General features: G+C 42.1%; 1 protein-coding gene across 1 annotated transcript in view; it reads left to right on the top strand.

Moving 5' to 3' along the window:
- SYNE1 (spectrin repeat containing nuclear envelope protein 1) overlaps window positions 1–17,947 on the top strand; it is a 1,959,630-nt gene that overhangs the window by 1,200,028 nt on the left and 741,655 nt on the right. The window contains exons 81-84 of the mRNA XM_085611789.1: window positions 863–1,028; window positions 5,027–5,182; window positions 6,285–6,437; window positions 7,085–7,267. Of these exons, the coding sequence (XP_085467915.1) occupies window positions 863–1,028; window positions 5,027–5,182; window positions 6,285–6,437; window positions 7,085–7,267 (658 nt within the window). The remainder of the gene's footprint in view (window positions 1–862; window positions 1,029–5,026; window positions 5,183–6,284; window positions 6,438–7,084; window positions 7,268–17,947) is intronic.

A 17,947-nucleotide genomic window follows, 5' to 3' on the forward strand; every position in this document is an offset into this window, starting at 1 on the left:
CGCACACTTTCACCAAACACTATTGTGTAGATGTGCAAACTAAGCAACAAGCTAGTGTGGGCCAGGCTGTACTTAAAACACTATTTCAAACCACTGCAACAGATACCCGTGGTCGCCGCTAAGGTTGGGAACTGCTATATAGTCTATGCAAAAGTGTGTAATCTGCAGCTCATATGCCTCGAACGGAATATGCTACTTACCAGTATGCATCTGTTCTTGGCATGTAGAGCTGCAGATCTTCACACTCCCACCCACCCGGCTACCTGTATCTATTCCAGTTTATCTTATTTAGATACAACACACATGGGTTTCTTCACTGTTGTTACTACGCTCCATCTTTCCCTGCTGGCGAAAAACAATCTGAGGATGGAGCCGAAGCCCATGCGCAATACGATCCAAAGGAGGGGTCACTGACCTCGTGACTTCCAAAGACTTTCCAAGAGGAAAAACAAACTGCAAACATCCGGGCCCAACACCAGATGGCGATCTATGCAAAAGTGTGTAGATCTGCAGCTCTACATGCCAAGAACAGATGCATACTGGTAAGTAGCATATTCCTTTTCAAATCCTTTTTTCAACAATCTTTTCTAGCTCTTCTTTCAGGTTGCAATGCAAGGGTTGTAGGATAAGAATTTCACCCTCATGTTTCTGTTATGTGAGAGCATTCAGTTCCAAGAATAGGACAGTTTACTGGATAGAATCTTTAAGTTTTTTTAGTAGAAATCTTAAATAGCAGCAGTTTATGTAGTTGTTTTGGAATTAAATATATACTACACACTACTAATTGAGTGTGTCTCACGGTGTGCAGATTTTGTTTCTCAGTTTCAAACTTTAAGAATCTGTTCTTTCTTCTGTTTTGAAGTATCCAACTTAAGGTGAAAAAGAGTAAGAAATTAGTGGAACAAGAATTAAAGGACCGAGATGAGGTGGAAAAACATGTCAACAGCATGAAATCCTGGGTTCAGGAAGCCAGGGAATATCTTTTGAATCCCACAGTGGACACAGAGACTCACCTAGAGGAACTGCAGGTAAAACACCTTTGATGAGTAGTGTTGTGGTGAATAATTAAATATAGTGGAAGCATCCCTTAGTACCCTGGGTGTTTACATAAGTCATGGTAAGGGAAACATTGAATAGACCTCGCTCTCCTTGTCTGCCATCAATTCCCCTGACCTTGTCCTGAGTGACTGATGAACCTTATATGATGAGTCGCCATGAAGAAAATCATCATAAGCCGATTTTGTTAAACACTGGTTGGAAAAGGATAACCCCTGTTTCACTGTTGTATAAGTAGAATATATATTTCAGTCAACCAAATTTGCCTACCCATGCAACCCATTTCTGCAAATCTGCTCATTTTAATTATAGGTCACAACACTCGGGAAGAATAAGAGTTGTGCATGAATTGGGTACTGGGCCTACCAGCTGTGTGTCATGATAACCCACACTATACTTGGGCCTTCTTTTCTGCTCTCTGCCAAATCCTAGAATGCATGTTAGTTAAAAGCACTTGGTAGGAAAGTGTTGCTTTTCTTATCAGCCGTGCGTAGTAAGTCACTCCTGCGAATGCCCAATAGAAATTTGCAGAGCATGGAGCTTTTCCCCATCTTTCTGGATAAAAACATTCTACTAAATGCATTGTACAATATCACAGTATACCCGTGTTATTCTTTTTAAACCAAGGTCAGCAATCATTGCTTTAAAACCATGTTGATAACAAAACAACTGTGTTTACAAAGTTCAGATGTCGGAGTTTCTATTTAGGAATTCAGACCATGGTATTTTGGTTCAAATCTGTACACTCTCCGGGCCTGATTCACTAATGGTGGAGGCCCCACAGTCATGGGGGAGTCTCCGCACTCAGGGCGGAATCTTTGCAATGAGAATTCTCATGCCTCCATGACTGCGAGGCCTCCGCCACGAGTGTGGAGGCCCTGTGTGAATCAGGCTTATAGGGTTCAGCTGCTTTTGTTCATCATATTATGTTAGGGAAGAACTGCTCCATGTTTTGCATTAAATTACCTCATAAAGGCATTTGAGAACTAGGAATTCAAATTGTCTATCATTTCAGTAACAGTTTACAAAATACATTTTGGGACCATCAAGTGTTCAAGGATACTGATGTAACAGAATATACAAGAAAAGTCCTAAATATCAACTCAGACTTCTGACAATTCATTGGCTACCTTTTGATGCAACAAATAAGAACTGATCTTATGTATACTACATTAAAGGGATACTTTGCTGACCAGTAACCTCCAATTTCACAAACGCCTCGCAGTCTGTTGAATTATCCTAGCCACATTAGGTTTTTCAGCGCCAAGCTCTATTTCAGGACATGCTTAAACAATAATGGGGTAACCCTGTGTCCCTCAGAACCTGGGTATGAGTACATAAACAAAAGTGGTTCTGTCGGGTAGAAAGTACGTTACTTAGTTGTGCTCTGAATACACGGATTAGATTTGGGTAGCAACCTTTTCACAAACGCCTGTGAAGTAAAACAATTTTTTCTTGAAGAATTAGAAACAGAAATCGAGATTCTTTATACTGTTTCTGTTTATCAGAATTAAATCATTCATAGATAATCACAGTAATGGGTTGCTGTCAACATTAATTAGATATTTACATAGACATGGGGTGATCGTGTGACATAGGTGCTCAGTGCTCAACAGGTGTACAATATATAAAAGGTGGTTACGTTTTTATATACAGATGAGGGATAGGCCAGAAGGTACATTAACACCAATGACTCTTTCCACTGATAGTATCCTTTCATTATGTGTGGAGTCTTGGTTGGTCTGGGCCTTGAGTGATCGTCGACGTTTCAACCCTATGTGTGCCCCATTCGGTGACAGCCCTGGGATGGGGGGCGGACAAGGTCTAGGCCGAGGGCAGATGGTTCAAATCAGGCCCAAGCGATGAGTGCTCTTGATTCAGCGTGGAGTCATGTCTTGCCTCCGCATATAGTCAGGGACTGACTATACGCAGAGGCAAGACATGACTACGGCTCGTCTGCCCCATTTTCCCGATTAGATCCACGTTGAATCAAGAGCTTGGGCCTGATTTGAACCATCCGCCCTCGGCCTAGACCTTGTCCTGCCCCCCCCCCCGGGCTGTCACTGTCCCCTTTCCGATCCCCCACCTGTCCTGATGAAGGCCCTGCATGACCACCGAATGGGGCACAGATGGGGTTGAAACGTCGATGATCACTCAAGGCCCAGACCAACCAAGACTCCACACTTAACAAAAGGACACTGTCAGTGGAAAGAGTCATTGGTGTTAATGTACCTTCTGGCCTATCCCTCATCTGTATATAAAAACGTAACCACCTTGTATATATTGTACATCTGTTGAGCACTGAGCACCTATGTCACACGATCACCCCATGTCTATGTAAATATCGAATTAATGTTGACAGCAACCCATTACTATGATTATCTATGAATTATTTAATTCTGATAAACAGAAACAGTATAAAGCATCTCGATTTCTGTTTCTAATTCTTCAAGAAAAAATTGTTTTACTTCACAAGCGTTTATGAAAAGGTTGCTACCCAAATCTAATGCGTGCATTCAGAGCACAACTAAGTAACGTACTTTCTACCAGACAGAACCACTATTTCAGGACATTCCAAATTATGCAATACATAGTACAATGATGTACAAAACATTGGAAAACACTAGTGTGTATAGTGCACATTTTAATGACACTCATTTAATGTCATATAACTGTGGTTATTCAAACTTATGTCCTGCAGGAGTACAAAACGCATTAATCTCCTGAGGAGTGTCAGTTCTTCATAAACAATAGAAAGCTGAAGCCAGTGTTCAGAATAAACAACCATCTGTAGACCCTGTGGTTTAGTTGGGTGTTCAAAAGTAAACAAACCAAACATTACTGCAGTCATTGGATTTACTGTTGTGGTTGACTGCCTCTAGGGAGGTTACAACATGGATTTTGTGGAATGAGCATACAATCACTGTACGAAAATGGTTCCTAATGTAAAAATACACCGAAATCGATGAGGACTAAAGTAAAAGTTTCACGGAAAGGGCTGTGAATGGAACAACAGAACCATGGTATTACTTTACGACATGCCTAATATTGCACCATGCAATATTCTTTTTAATGTTTGTAATGACACATATACTGATTTTATGGATCTGTCTAAGAGGGAAAAGAAACAATGTATACACGTGTGTTGTTTAAATGTTCTTTTGCTTTGCCTCTGGGCCTCAACAAGCTCATCTTGGTCTTTTGTTAGGGAAATAATTTCCCTAAGACAATTGTAGCTTTACATGCTCAAATATGTTAAATATATAAATGCATTATAGATTTCCCCCAAAAATTGTAAATCATATGTTAGATGTAGGCAAACATTTTTTTTAAAGCCAAAAATTAACATTAAACTTGTAAACTTGCATGTTATTGATAGTTTCTTTTATAATATCATATTGCATTCCTTTTCTCTTCAAATGGAATATCTGTTTGTCACAGAGTTAAGCTATCACTTCTAAAATGTCTCTCCCACCTGTAGAACACACTTTTGAATCCAGGTATGGCTGAATCAGCACTTTATCATTCAATAGTTGATAAAATAGTTTTGGAGTTTTTTATTGATAACACCTGTTTTCTTTTATTACACCAGTGCAAAACTGTGATACTAATCATTTTGTATAGTTAAGGAATTATAATTAATGTTATCAGTTTTATGATAGTCATGTCATCTAAGAATTTGTGTAAGGATGTATCCCACTTAATTATTCTATTCTTCAGAAATGATTGCTCAGGAGTTTGTGCTCTATTTGCTTCTTTTCAGGGATTTATGTATCTCTATCTATGAGTTTGTAAAAGTAAGTACTACCTTGGAAAGATAGGGATTGTTATGACAACTCTATTTATACAATGTGAAGAATATAGAGGAATTAAGGTTCTTATATACCCTACCTAGGAAATACTGCATAACAGTAACAGTCATCATTCAAGTTGTTTAATTAAAGGAAGTTTGCATAATTTCTTTTTCTAGCTTCTGCATACTCAAGTGACAGCTCACCAACAAAAACTCGAAAAAGTGGCTGATCAACAGCAGAATAAGTATTTGGAGATGTACACTATTTTACCTGCAGAACTCTCCCTGCAGCTTGCTGAAATATCGCAAGTTCTTTTAGCAATCCAGAATCAGGTGAATATTCAAAAATGTATCGGCATAGTGTATGCCTTTTCTATACCAACTATGCTGTGCATGTTTTAGCAGATAATTTTATAAAGTAGAGCACAATGTATGTACTTATGTTATATAAAGAAAAATCCAGATGCGAAATGCACAATATAAAATGTTTACCTCCCTGTATTTGTAATTTTAATTGTATTTATATAGCTCCACATGTATCATTATTTCAAGTAGTGATTACCGAATTGCGATTTTCTCCGAATCACAGTTAGCTAATCGGTATTCCCAATGTATGACACTCTTTTGAGTTTCATTAGTGATTCCTAATGGGTCGCAAATAGACCTTCCTCATGCTTGATAATGCATGAGAAAACCATGAGTTTCTTTGTATTTTTATTTAAGTTTCCCTCGTTGACATGTGTCGAATTACTCCCCACTGTGCCCCCCTGCCCTCCGCTCTTAACTGGATGAGCAGTGCCTGGGGAAGCATTTAAAATAAATTAAAAAAACTTTGTAGTTTAATTTTTTAAAAGCAGGCAGTGGTCCATGGGACTACTGCATGCTCTTAAACAATATTTGTTTCCATTCCTTCAAGGAGGCAGTAAAATATGAATGTTTTGTGACCGTAAATCAGTTGCAAAACATTCATACATCCCATTCAGATTCAGTATTTGGAAGGGACGCCCTAAACACGCCCCTTCCAAATACCAAATCGCAAACACAAATTGCAATTTGTGTTTCAGACCTATGTAAATGCATTTTTGCAGTTGGAAACAGACCGATCAGCTGTTTCCAACCACAAAAATGCTTGATACATGTGACCCACAGCGCTTACTACCCCTGATAGGTGTTAAAAGAATGACTACTTGCAAAAACATGTCTTCGCAATATCCTTAGAAAATGTGTTCAAATATTTAAGCACTAGGCCATACCTTTTCCTACAATGCTAAATCTTTTGTAAAGTTAGAACAGATGCCATACATTTGAACAGCTAGTGTATAGTACTGCATGATTTGAAGTAAGAGTGCAATTTTCACATCATGTATTGTGAGATAGTAATAACTCTGATCAGTGCACATATCATCAAAAATACGTTTATTTTGTAACAATTCAGATTCGGACAAAGATGAGTGATGCCCAACAAAGCAAGGCACTGAATGAAGAATTTAATCAAAGTATTCAGGAGATAGGACGAGAGTTGGAAACAATAACATCAAGATTAAAAGAGAAGACAACAAATATAGTTCAAGCTAAACATGACCACAAGGTAATGAAATACATCATTGATTTTGTTGAGGAAATTGAGATACTGAGATGCCTAAGGGGCAAAGGTAGTTATGCTTGTGTCTTCTGTGCAAAAGGTTTAATGTACAAGGAATGTGGGCATGCACTGGAGCCTGCTTGCTTAGAAATTATATCTATTCTGTGAATATTTGTAAGAAACTACACTTTCTCAAAACAACAGCAAAAGCATGAGAAATGCAATCACAATATGTTGGAGTACATGTTTTAGGCACTTTGCAGGAGATAAAATACAGTGTATGTTTTAGTGGCATTTATTGGATGGTTATACCCTACAAAGTACAAAGGGCCAATCATGTGAGACGGTGATAGAACTGTGAAATGATGGCAGCATACCTTATAGTTCATTTATCAAAAACAGATATATAAAAGCAGATGCTAGCTTCTGAAGAGACATACTGCAGAATATCATTGTGGGAATATTCTGACTCCAGGGAATATAGACTAACAGTATTTGGTGTGATCCAACATCCCAATTCATCTAAATGCCAAACTGTAAGAATACTGAGAGCAATATCAATAAGCAATTACCAATTTTATAGTGACATAAACGTTTGCCGACCTTCTGCCAGAAAGTTAATCATGCGTCCATTTTTCGATTGCAAACTCCAGATTCTATGTGAAGAATTAGACAGCTGTAATATTAAGCTGGTGGAGCTGGATGCAGCTGTACAAGACTTTGGCGAGCAGAACAACCTGTTGTCTAAGAAGCTGATGGATAAGATTGGAAAACTGACTGACTTATATCAGCAGGGCAGCAGGCAGGCGGAATACAGGGCAGCTAAGCTGCAGCAGGTACAGTAGTTTTCCCCAATTTGTAATTCTCCTTAAAGCAAAACATCAATAGCTGCCTTCATTTTTAATTTGGTTCTTTCGTACTATAACGTGGTCCAGACCTTGTTCATGTTTCATGGTTGACTCTCACGCCAGATGCTAGGTTTCTTGCCCTTCTTCCTTGAGAATATATGCGCATGCAAACTAATTATTTCTCAGTCATTCATATTCTTATACCCATTCAACCTTTTATTCCTTGTGTGTAATATATTGTAGGCACAATCTTTTGGTATTAGTTGTTATGTTATGTTATGTTATGGTATTTCGTACATATTGTATTTAAAGTGTTTATGTTTCCGTGAGACCACCTCAGAGTACCTGATGGGGTGTTTATGGGGAGAGATGGAAAGGGAGGACCAGGAGACAGTAAGGGAAACTGGAGAGAAAATGATTCAGGAGTCTTGTGAATATAATACTGTTATTCGGTATACCTGTAGCGAACGTTAGGCATCTGGTTGGCTAAAAAATACAGTGGGAGTAGTGGAGGCAAGCTGGTCACATTCTCACACAAAGCATCTATTCCTCAGCTCAGCCACCGCTATTTACCACCACTGCCCATTCACCTGGAGCTCATTGGGCTGTTTTTGACTAAATACAGTGTAGGGTGACTCTAGTCAGATAGCTGCAGGCAAACATGTGTTTGGTTAGATCAAATTTGAGTTGGGAACGAATAACAGAAAGCAGAGGCTGTAGGGTAAGAGGCGGGGAAGCCAAACCTCTTATACGGTAGTGGGCCTGCAATCTGACATGTTTGTGCTTTTATATATATGTTATTATTTGCATTAAATCCTCTTACTTTTGTTATGTGCACATGTCTAGCCTAGATGAGTGTAGTTCAAGCTCTCTTCCACCCACTAAATCTTTTCATCTTTATCACTATGGTGTATCATTTCGGGCATTTTTGGTGGGCTTTGGTGGTGCAGTCCTGAGCATCTTTGTCACTGCTGTAAGGGTATAAAACCCAGAACCTGCTACTTGTTCCAAAAATGTGTATTGAAAACTGTGCTACTTCTTTGTATTTGTGCCGCAGGAAGGAAGAATAGTTAAACTATTCTACTTTTTTGATTGAAAAAACACAGAGCTCTGAGAGGACAGTTGGGGTTTGCCCCTTACCCAACCAAATCCAGTTTTACTTAATCCCCAGTTAAAATAAGAAAAGTAGACAATAACAGCCAAGCTGCTTTAACAGTCTAACACTAAAGCCTAATAGTCTAGCAGCAAAGTGGTGAAATAGGCAGCTGGCAATAAACAACAGAAGTAGAATAGATAGTGACAGAAAGCTGTCAATATGTTGCTCAGTTTGAAAAGCCAAAAGAAGATTTCCCATGTTTTGTCACTAATTTCCCAATGGCAAAAATAATCAAATAATCAAATAATGTGCTTCAAAACAGATCACTTACCGAATATCGGACACAACAATATCGGGATACAAAATATTGTGACAAAAATAGTGATTACAAAAATATAATTTCCCTATACTTGTAATGCGAAGTACCAACATATTGAGCTAATATATATTGCTTCACACTAATATCATTACAAAACATACAAAAATGATATATATATATATATATTCACTTAAAAAACCATAGGTTTCACACATGTTATAGTTAGTAGGACATTTCACTCGTGAAAAACCAATGAAATTCCCCCGTTATAGTTAGTGCAGGCAACTATAACTCACGTGACCGCAATCCTCTGCTGATGACGTTAGATATTACATCACTGTATTTAGACACTTATTTACCCATGTCTTCTTCCATTAATTTTTAGCTATACATATATTACAAATATTTTTTTTTCAGAAAAACACATATGTCATCAGTGATGTAATATCTGACGTCATCAGCAAAGGATTGCGGTCGCGTGAGTTATAGTTGCCTGCACTAACTATAACGGGGGAATTTCATTGGTTTTTCATGAGTGAAATGTCCTACTAACTATAACATGTGTGAAACCTATGGTTTTTTAAGTGAATTTGCAAGGTTTTTTAAATGCTAATTCCTAACTATAAAGTGTGTGAAACCTATGGTTTTTTCAGTGAATTTGTACGGTTTTTTAAATGCTAAGTTATGTATTTTTTTTTTTACATTTTTTTGCCGTGCGCGCACGGTACGCGTAGTCGCAGAATTGTTACGCGAAGTTCGCGGAATTTTTCCATTTACGCCGTGCGCGTACGCTACGCGCATTCCGTGATTTTTCGAAAAAAAATTACAATTAATTTTTGCCCTTGGGGGTCCTTCTGGGACCCCCTGACAAAGGCTAGGGGGTCAGGAACTGTCCACCCTGCCCCCTTTTCACGTTCTCCACCTTTGTTTTTCACCCCCTCAGACTGCGAGAGACAAAATGGCGGCCGACACTTCCTGGTTTCGACCGATTCGAATGTTTACTAAGATCTAACAACCAATCAGAATCGCGATCGTGCACGGCGGCGTGCGCGTACGGTAAGCTTACGGTACGCGCTCGGAGCGCGCCTATAGATATATATATTGATTTAAATGCTATTTTCTCAGGAAATACTGAACAGATTTACACGAGACCTTCAAAAGGCACATCCCTGACCTGAGGGCTACCTCTCTGCCAAATTTCAAGTAATTCTGTTCAGCCGTTCGGGCTGTAGCTCGGACTAAAGGTCCTATGGAAAAATGCATGGGGAAAACGCGTTTTGGGACCCCCCTTTTTCTCAGCCTCCGCTTGACGAATCTCCCCGAGACTTTCAGGGAAGGAGCGGAGTGGAGCGCCCCACCTATTTTGAGAATTTCGCGAGGATTCGTCAATCGGCGCCAAAGTTATTCCAAATAGAATGTTGCGGATTTCCTATGGAAACACGGTCCTAACTATAACTATCTACTGGCGACCGCCAGTAGATAATATATATATATATATATATATATATATATATATATATATATATATATATATATATATATATATATATATATATATATATATATATATATATATATATCACCATAAATCTCCTCCAAAGAAAGAGCAGAGGCCGCACTGGGGAAGCCAAGGAAACATCATTTATTCAGCGGTAACATCGGCGAATGCATTTCGGCTTCATCAGCCTTCATCAGCGCCAGGGATGTTTGGGAGGCATTTACAAAAATCACCACTGTATGAAGGTCCCGCCTCATGCTGATTGGCTTGGCTCCGCTCCACCCCAATTACGTTGGATCACCTGTTGCAGGTCGCGGGTTTCTTGTGGCCTGCAAGTTCCAGGATGCATTGCACAACCAGGTAGGTAGTGCGGGGGTGTTGATAAAATCTTGTGGCTATGCGGGCTTTAGCGGGACAGTCTGTGATGCTGAAAATTGCTGTACTCCTGTTTTTCTGTTGTTGAATGAATGCGCCTCCTCGTCTCCCCAAACTGGATCAACCCACGGGTTCAAAAGTCCAATCGGCGGGGACAGAAAATGGAAATCCACATCGCCCAGCGTGAGGTTAATAACCTCAACACCGCTCCTTCTCCTTCCGAACACTGGGGTGGATTTCAAGTCGCTCCAATACCTCGGAGAACACAGGAAACGCTGCCGTAGCAGCAGCCAGTGAGACAAGAACCTCTTGTGATGCAGGGACCTCTGGAAAGCGTCTCTGGCTAACGCTTGAAAATCACCATAAATCTCCTCCAAAGAAAGAGCAGAGGCCGCACTGGGGAAGCCAAGGAAACATCATTTATTCAGCGGTAACATCGGCGAATGCATTTCGGCTTCATCAGCCTTCATCAGCGCCAGGGATGTTTGGGAGGCATTTACAAAAATCACCACTGTATGAAGGTCCCGCCTCATGCTGATTGGCTTGGCTCCGCTCCACCCCAATTACGTTGGATCACCTGTTGCAGGTCGCGGGTTTCTTGTGGCCTGCAAGTTCCAGGATGCATTGCACAACCAGGTAGGTAGTGCGGGGGTGTTGATAAAATCTTGTGGCTATGCGGGCTTTAGCGGGACAGTCTGTGATGCTGAAAATTGCTGTACTCCTGTTTTTCTGTTGTTGAATGAATGCGCCTCCTCGTCTCCCCAAACTGCATCAACCCACGGGTTCAAAAGTCCAATCGGCGGGGACAGAAAATGGAAATCCACATCGCCCAGCGTGAGGTTAATAACCTCAACACCGCTCCTTCTCCTTCCGAACACTGGGGTGGATTTCAAGTCGCTCCAATACCTCGGAGAACACAGGAAACGCTGCCGTAGCAGCAGCCAGTGAGACAAAAACCTCTTGTGATGCAGGGACCTCTGGAAAGCGTCTCTGGCTAACGCTTGAAAATCACCATAAATCTCCTCCAAAGAAAGAGCAGAGGCTGCACTGGGGAAGCCAAGGAAACATCATTTATTCAGCGGTAACATCGGCGAATGCATTTCGGCTTCATCAGCCTTCATCAGCGCCAGGGATGTTTGGGAGGCATTTACAAAAATCACCACTGTATGAAGGTCCCGCCTCATGCTGATTGGCTTGGCTCCGCTCCACCCCAATTACGTTGGATCACCTGTTGCAGGTCGCGGGTGTCTTGTGGCCTGCAAGTTCCAGGATGCATTGCACAACCAGGTAGGTAGTGCGGGGGTGTTGATAAAATCTTGTGGCTATGCGGGCTTTAGCGGGACAGTCTGTGATGCTGAAAATTGCTGTACTCCTGTTTTTCTGTTGTTGAATGAATGCGCCTCCTCGTCTCCACAAACTGCATCAACCCACGGGTTCAAAAGTCCAATCGGCGGGGACAGAAAATGGAAATCCACATCGCCCAGCGAGAGGTTAATAACCTCAACACCGCTGCTTCTCCTTCCGAACACTGGGGTGGATTTCAAGTCGCTCCAATACCTCGGAGAACACAGGAAACGCTGCCGTAGCAGCAGCCAGTGAGACAAGAACCTCTTGTGATGCAGGGACCTCTGGAAAGCGTCTCTGGCTAACGCTTGAAAATCACCATAAATCTCCTCCAAAGAGGAGATTTATGGCCTCTTTTATGGCACGGTACGCGTAGTCGCAGAATCGTTACGCGAAGTTCGCGGTATTTTTCCATTTACGCCGTGCGCGTACGCTACGCGCATTCCGTGATTTTTCGAAAAAAAATTACAATTAATTTTTGCCCTTGGGGGTCCTTCTAGGACCCCCTGACAAAGGCTAGGGGGTCAGGAACTGTCCACCCTGCCCCCTTTTCACGTTCTCCACCTTTGTTTTTCACCCCCTCAGACTGCGAGAGACAAAATGGCGGCCGACACTTCCTGGTTTCGACCGATTCGAATGTTTACTAAGATCTAACAACCAATCAGAATCGCGATCGTGCATGGCGGCGTGCGCGTACGGTAAGCTTACGGTACGCGCTCGGAGCGCGCCTATAGATATATATATTGATTTAAATGCTATTTTCTCAGGAAATACTGAACAGATTTACACGAGACCTTCCAAAGGCACATCCCTGACCTGAGGGCTACCTCTCTGCCAAATTTCAAGTAATTCTGTTCAGCCTTTCGGGCTGTAGCTCGGACTAAAGGTCCTATGGAAAAATGCATGGGGAAAACGCGTTTTGGGACCCCCCCTTTTTCTCAGCCTCCGCTTGACGAATCTCCCCGAGACTTTCAGAAAAGGAGCGGAGCGCCCCACCTATTTTGAGAATTTCGCGAGGATTCATCAATCGGCGCCAAAGTTATTCCAAATAGAATGTTGCGGATTTCCTATGGAAACACGGTCCTAACTATAACTATCTACTGGCGACCGCCAGTAGATAATATATATATATATATATATATATATATATATATATATATATATATATATATATATATATATATATATATATATAGTTTCAAATAGTAAATCATGAGTATTTTAATATAAAACATCTGATAGAGACTGCTAGCCGCAGATTCCTTAATGTAGAATTATCCCCAAGCGTGAGACTCGACCTGGAAAACTTTCTTTGCCCCAGTATCTCTGCGCGCCGGGGGGGGGGGGGGTGGTACCACGCGACCCTGCCCTGACGTCGTCCGCTGGCGTGACGTCAGCGAGGTCACATAAGCCCCACCCCGGTGCGCTGACTTCAGTTTTCTTCGGAGAAATTTTCCGTGCCACAATGCGGAGCCATCACAAGCAAAACTGTGGAGAGTATGGGAACAGTGTGTGAAAAACCAGTGAAACAGAAAAGAGAGAAACGAAAGGTGAGGAACAGCACCAGTTGGAAAAGTGCCAAGCACTAAGGCACAAAAGACCATAGCGGTGAAAGCCATAGCAGCGAAAGAGCAGAGCACCGCTCTGAGGAACACCGTTGCAAGCTAAGGCGACATCCTCCTAGGAGGTAGAAGCATGTGAAAAAGGGCACAGCAGCAGAGAGAGAGACTGCAACCACCATCCACAACAGTGAAGGGCAACAAGCCCGGAACAAAGGAGGAACTGCAATCCCCCCTCAGACGACACCACCAAGGAGGGCCGTATCCCCTGAAAGGAGCGAAAAGGCCGAGGTACAGGCAAAAAAAACCAACTCAGAGGACTGCAAAGGAAGCAGAAACCCCAAGCAAGTAAAACATAGAAGAGTAAAAGCAGGCCCCTACACCGGAGAAAAGGCAGGGTGGAGGGATGCAGAAGCACACATGAACCAACTGACCATAGTTAGGACCTATTATCCATAGGAAATCCGCAACATTCTATTTGGAATAACTTTGGCGCCGGTTGATGAATCTTCGCAAAATTTTCAAAACTGGTGGGGCGCTCCGGTCCACTCCTATCCTGAAAGTCTTGGGGGCCGAGAAAAAAGTGTATATATATATATATATATATATATGTGTGTGTTTGGGCGGCTTTCCCGGCTGCCGAGATCGCACCACCCCTTGTCAAAGGGGGCCAGAGGGGATACCAGATATCATTCCCCTACTGGAACAGCAGTGGGGATTGAGGACATGCCATTCCAGCAGAGGCCCATCCAGAGCTTGAAATTTCCCGCAGAATATTGCCACAAACATTCTGGGACTGCAACTCCCATCAGCCAATATCCAGCGCAGCCCATTCGGGGCATGTAATCATGGCATTACAAAGGGAAGGAGCGGCACCAGAATGGCTTTCTGAGCACACCGCGGCCTCTGATGAAGGGGTCTAATGACTCGGAAACGAGTTAGGCGTTCAACGGTTTGCACAGCTGCGAAAGGATTCTGCTGATTTGCTGTGTCCATACCCAATAAAGGCTTTTAGCATACACTGCTGTTCGAGTGCGGCTCATTCTGGAGGGAACCTTGGAGCTGTAATATATATATATATAGTTAAAAAATAAATAAAATAATAGGTATCTTTAAACAATATTAAGAAAAGTATTGTAGTCTGGGAATAATAGCTTTACTATCCCCACTCCAGATTATGTAACAGTAGTTAAAGCGTGGTCTTACATTTACTATTCCACCAAGCAGGTCAGCAGTAGGGATAGTATTGGAGTTAGGAAGGGTAAGATTTACTATTCCACCTCCAGTCTGTGCATCAGTCGGGAAAGAGTTGGACTTCGAAGGAGTTGAATTCATTATTCCCACTCCAGTCTGTGTAACAGTAGGGAAAGCATTGGACTTCAGAAGAGTAAGATTGACTATTCCCACTCCAGTCTTTGCAAGAGTAGGGAAAGCGCCAGTCTTCAGAGGGGTAAGACTTACTATTCCCATTCCATTCTGTGCAGCAGTAGGGAAAGCATTGAACTTCAGAGGGGTACGATTTACTATTCCCACTCCAGTCTGTGCAGCAGTAGAAAAAGTGTTGGACTTCAGAGGGGTAATATTTACTATTCCCACTGCAGTCTGTGCAGCAGTAGGGAAAGCGTTGGACTTTGAAGAGGTTACATTTACTATTCCTGCTCCAATCTGCGAAACAGTAGGGAAAGTGTTGGACTTCAAAGGGGTAATATGTACTATTCCCACTCCAGTCTGTGCAACAGTAGGGAAAGGGTTGGACTTCAAGGGGTTAAATTTACTATTCCCACTCCTGTCTGTGCAACAGTCAGGAAAGTGTTGGAATTCAGAGAGGTAGATTTACCATTCCCACTCCAGTCTGTGCAACAGTAGAGAAAGCAATGGACTTCGAAGGGGTAATATTTACTATTCCCACAGCAGCATGTGCAGCAGTAGGGAAAGCGTTGGACTTCGAAGGGGTTAAATTTACTATTCCCACTCCAGTCTATGCAGCAGTAGGGAAAGCATTAAACTTTGGAGGGGCTAAATGTGCTATTCCCACTCCAATCTGTGCAGTAGTAGGGAAAGCGGTGGACTTCAGACGAGTAAGATTTACTATTCCCACTCCAGTCTGTTCAACAGTAGGGAAAGCATTAAACTTTGGACGGATTACATTTCCTATTCCCACTCCAGTCTGTGAAACAGTAGAGAAGGAGTTGGACTTCGGAAGGGTAAGATTTACTATTCCCACTTCAGTCTGTGTAGCAGTAGGGAAAGCTTTGGACTTTCGAAGGGTAATATTTGCTATTCCCACTCCAATCTGTGCAGCAAGGAAAGCATTGGACTTCAAAGGAGTTAAATTTGCTATTCCCACTCCAGTCTTTGCAATAGTAGGGAAAGAGTTGTACTTCGAAGGGGTAAGGTTTACTATTCCCACTCTGGGTCTGTGCAGCAGTAGGGAAAGGGTTGGATAACAACACTGAATTTCCTCCAAAAATCGAACCAAGGAAGTTTTCGGTCAGCAATAGTACAGAACAGTCAACTGAGAAGATTGACCCAGGAAACAAGCAATTTACCACAGATGTAGCAGGAACTGCAGACAGCCAAGTGGAAAACAGCGTCTCAAGGAACAGGAGAATACATGCACCAACTTACCCGCACTGCACATAATAATCCATGGCAAAACAGACTGTCTAGGAACAAACCTCAGTGAATGAGGATTTCTATCTGGTGGGGGAGGGGGACAAAGGCCTAAAACATTACCTGGGACATGGCAGGGATTCCTCAAAATTCAGGTTACAGTGATTTCCTAAACTGACTAACATCTCATGATATAATAATACTTCAAGAATCATGGATTTCTACCCCATGGGTCCTATCTGAATACAGTAACCAATCCAAATGCACAATTGAGCTTGATAAAACAAGAAGTTTTGGCGGCCTACAGGTATCATGTAGAGCTGACAAATGCATTGCAACTAAATCAAATCTGACATTAAATTTCTGGATAATACTGTTATAAGGGTTATAGAGATACCTAAGCACAACAAGAAAAGATTTATGTTTTTATACATCTTTTGAACTGCATTAAGGAAGCTATTGTACAAACCCTGTCAGTAGGCTCTCCTGTTTTTGTGTTTATTTTTGTGGATTTCAGTAGTGTGTTTTCAGAGTTTCCCAAACTTCGAAATCAGTGCTTATCAGTGTTTCGTCAGCTGCCTAACCATCCAAAATAGACAAATCTATATCATTCTAGTGTTTACAGAACATGTTGTTTTCATTTATTGATTGTTAGAAAGCACATATTTAATTTATGGATCAATTATTTGTATTGATGCTGCAGTAAAGTTGTAACATAACCAAGCGCCTACAACCCCAAGGGGCCCGCAGCATGCTATGGCCAGGTAAGAATATATACACAGTGTCCCGCCTACAACCCTGGGGCCAGCAGTGGTACTGAAGCAGTTAACCATAAGAAAACATGAGAAACCTCAAGAACAAACCCCTTGCCCCCCATCCCTTCATAAGGTGTAATTAAGTGGTCAGTGGTGGGAGTCCATTGTGTCATAAATCAACGGGTGTTAGGGCCAGTGTCTGAGGGTGTTTAGGTGGAGGTAGTAGTCGAAAGGGGGGCAGTTGGGGGCAGCTGCCAAAGTAATTTCAGGTAGGTTGGGCATGTTAGTTCGTTGAATTGAGTAGATAGAAGGTGTATGAAAGGAGTCCACTATATGGCATAATCGTCTGGTCTCTGGTCCACTGTCAGCGACAACTTTCCCATGCCCAAAATGAACCCAGAGTTAGTGTAGCCAAGATATGTATTGAGGGCTCCTGTCAGTTCCCCATAGAGAAAGGATCACCTGGTGTGCGGCACCTAAAGCTAATGCCATATGCGTCTCTTGACGCAAGTTTAGTGGGAACGAGAGTGGATTAGGCAGCCCGAGGATTGTGTATGCTGGAAACCAAGGGATCGAAGCTCGAGCACACTGTCGATGTCATCTACGACCTGGTCCAAAAGCGAGTGAGTTTGGAGCAGTGCCATAGAAGGTGGAGTAGCTAACCCATCCAGCATTCCTTAGAGCACTCAGAGTTCCAGGAGCCGAATCGTGCAGAGGTCAGGTACCAGATGGACACAATTTTGTATGCTGCTTCTGTACTGGATATGTTGTGCTCAGTGTGATGGGCTCTATGGAAAATATCAGCCCATTCCTCATCAGAGAGCATTCTTCCTATCCCCCCCCCCCTCTTTCCCACAAAGAAATGGTAGTCTCCCCTTGGCAAAGGATGGTATGCAACTCGGTGATGAGTTGCTTGTTGTTTTTCTTAAGTATTAACCATTTCTCAAAAGGAGTTAAGGGTCTATCTGCATGGGTTTGGATGGAGGGCTGCATCACCCAGTAGCAAACCTGAAGATATTGATACTGTCCGGCTCCTCCAAGCCTTAATCTATTTTTAGTTGGTCAAAGGTAATTATCCCTTGAGAGTCAAACATGCAGCCAATCCGCTT

The sequence above is a fragment of the Triturus cristatus genome, chromosome 6, assembly GCF_964204655.1.
Source record: "Triturus cristatus chromosome 6, aTriCri1.1, whole genome shotgun sequence".
Lineage (NCBI taxonomy): Eukaryota > Metazoa > Chordata > Amphibia > Caudata > Salamandridae > Triturus > Triturus cristatus.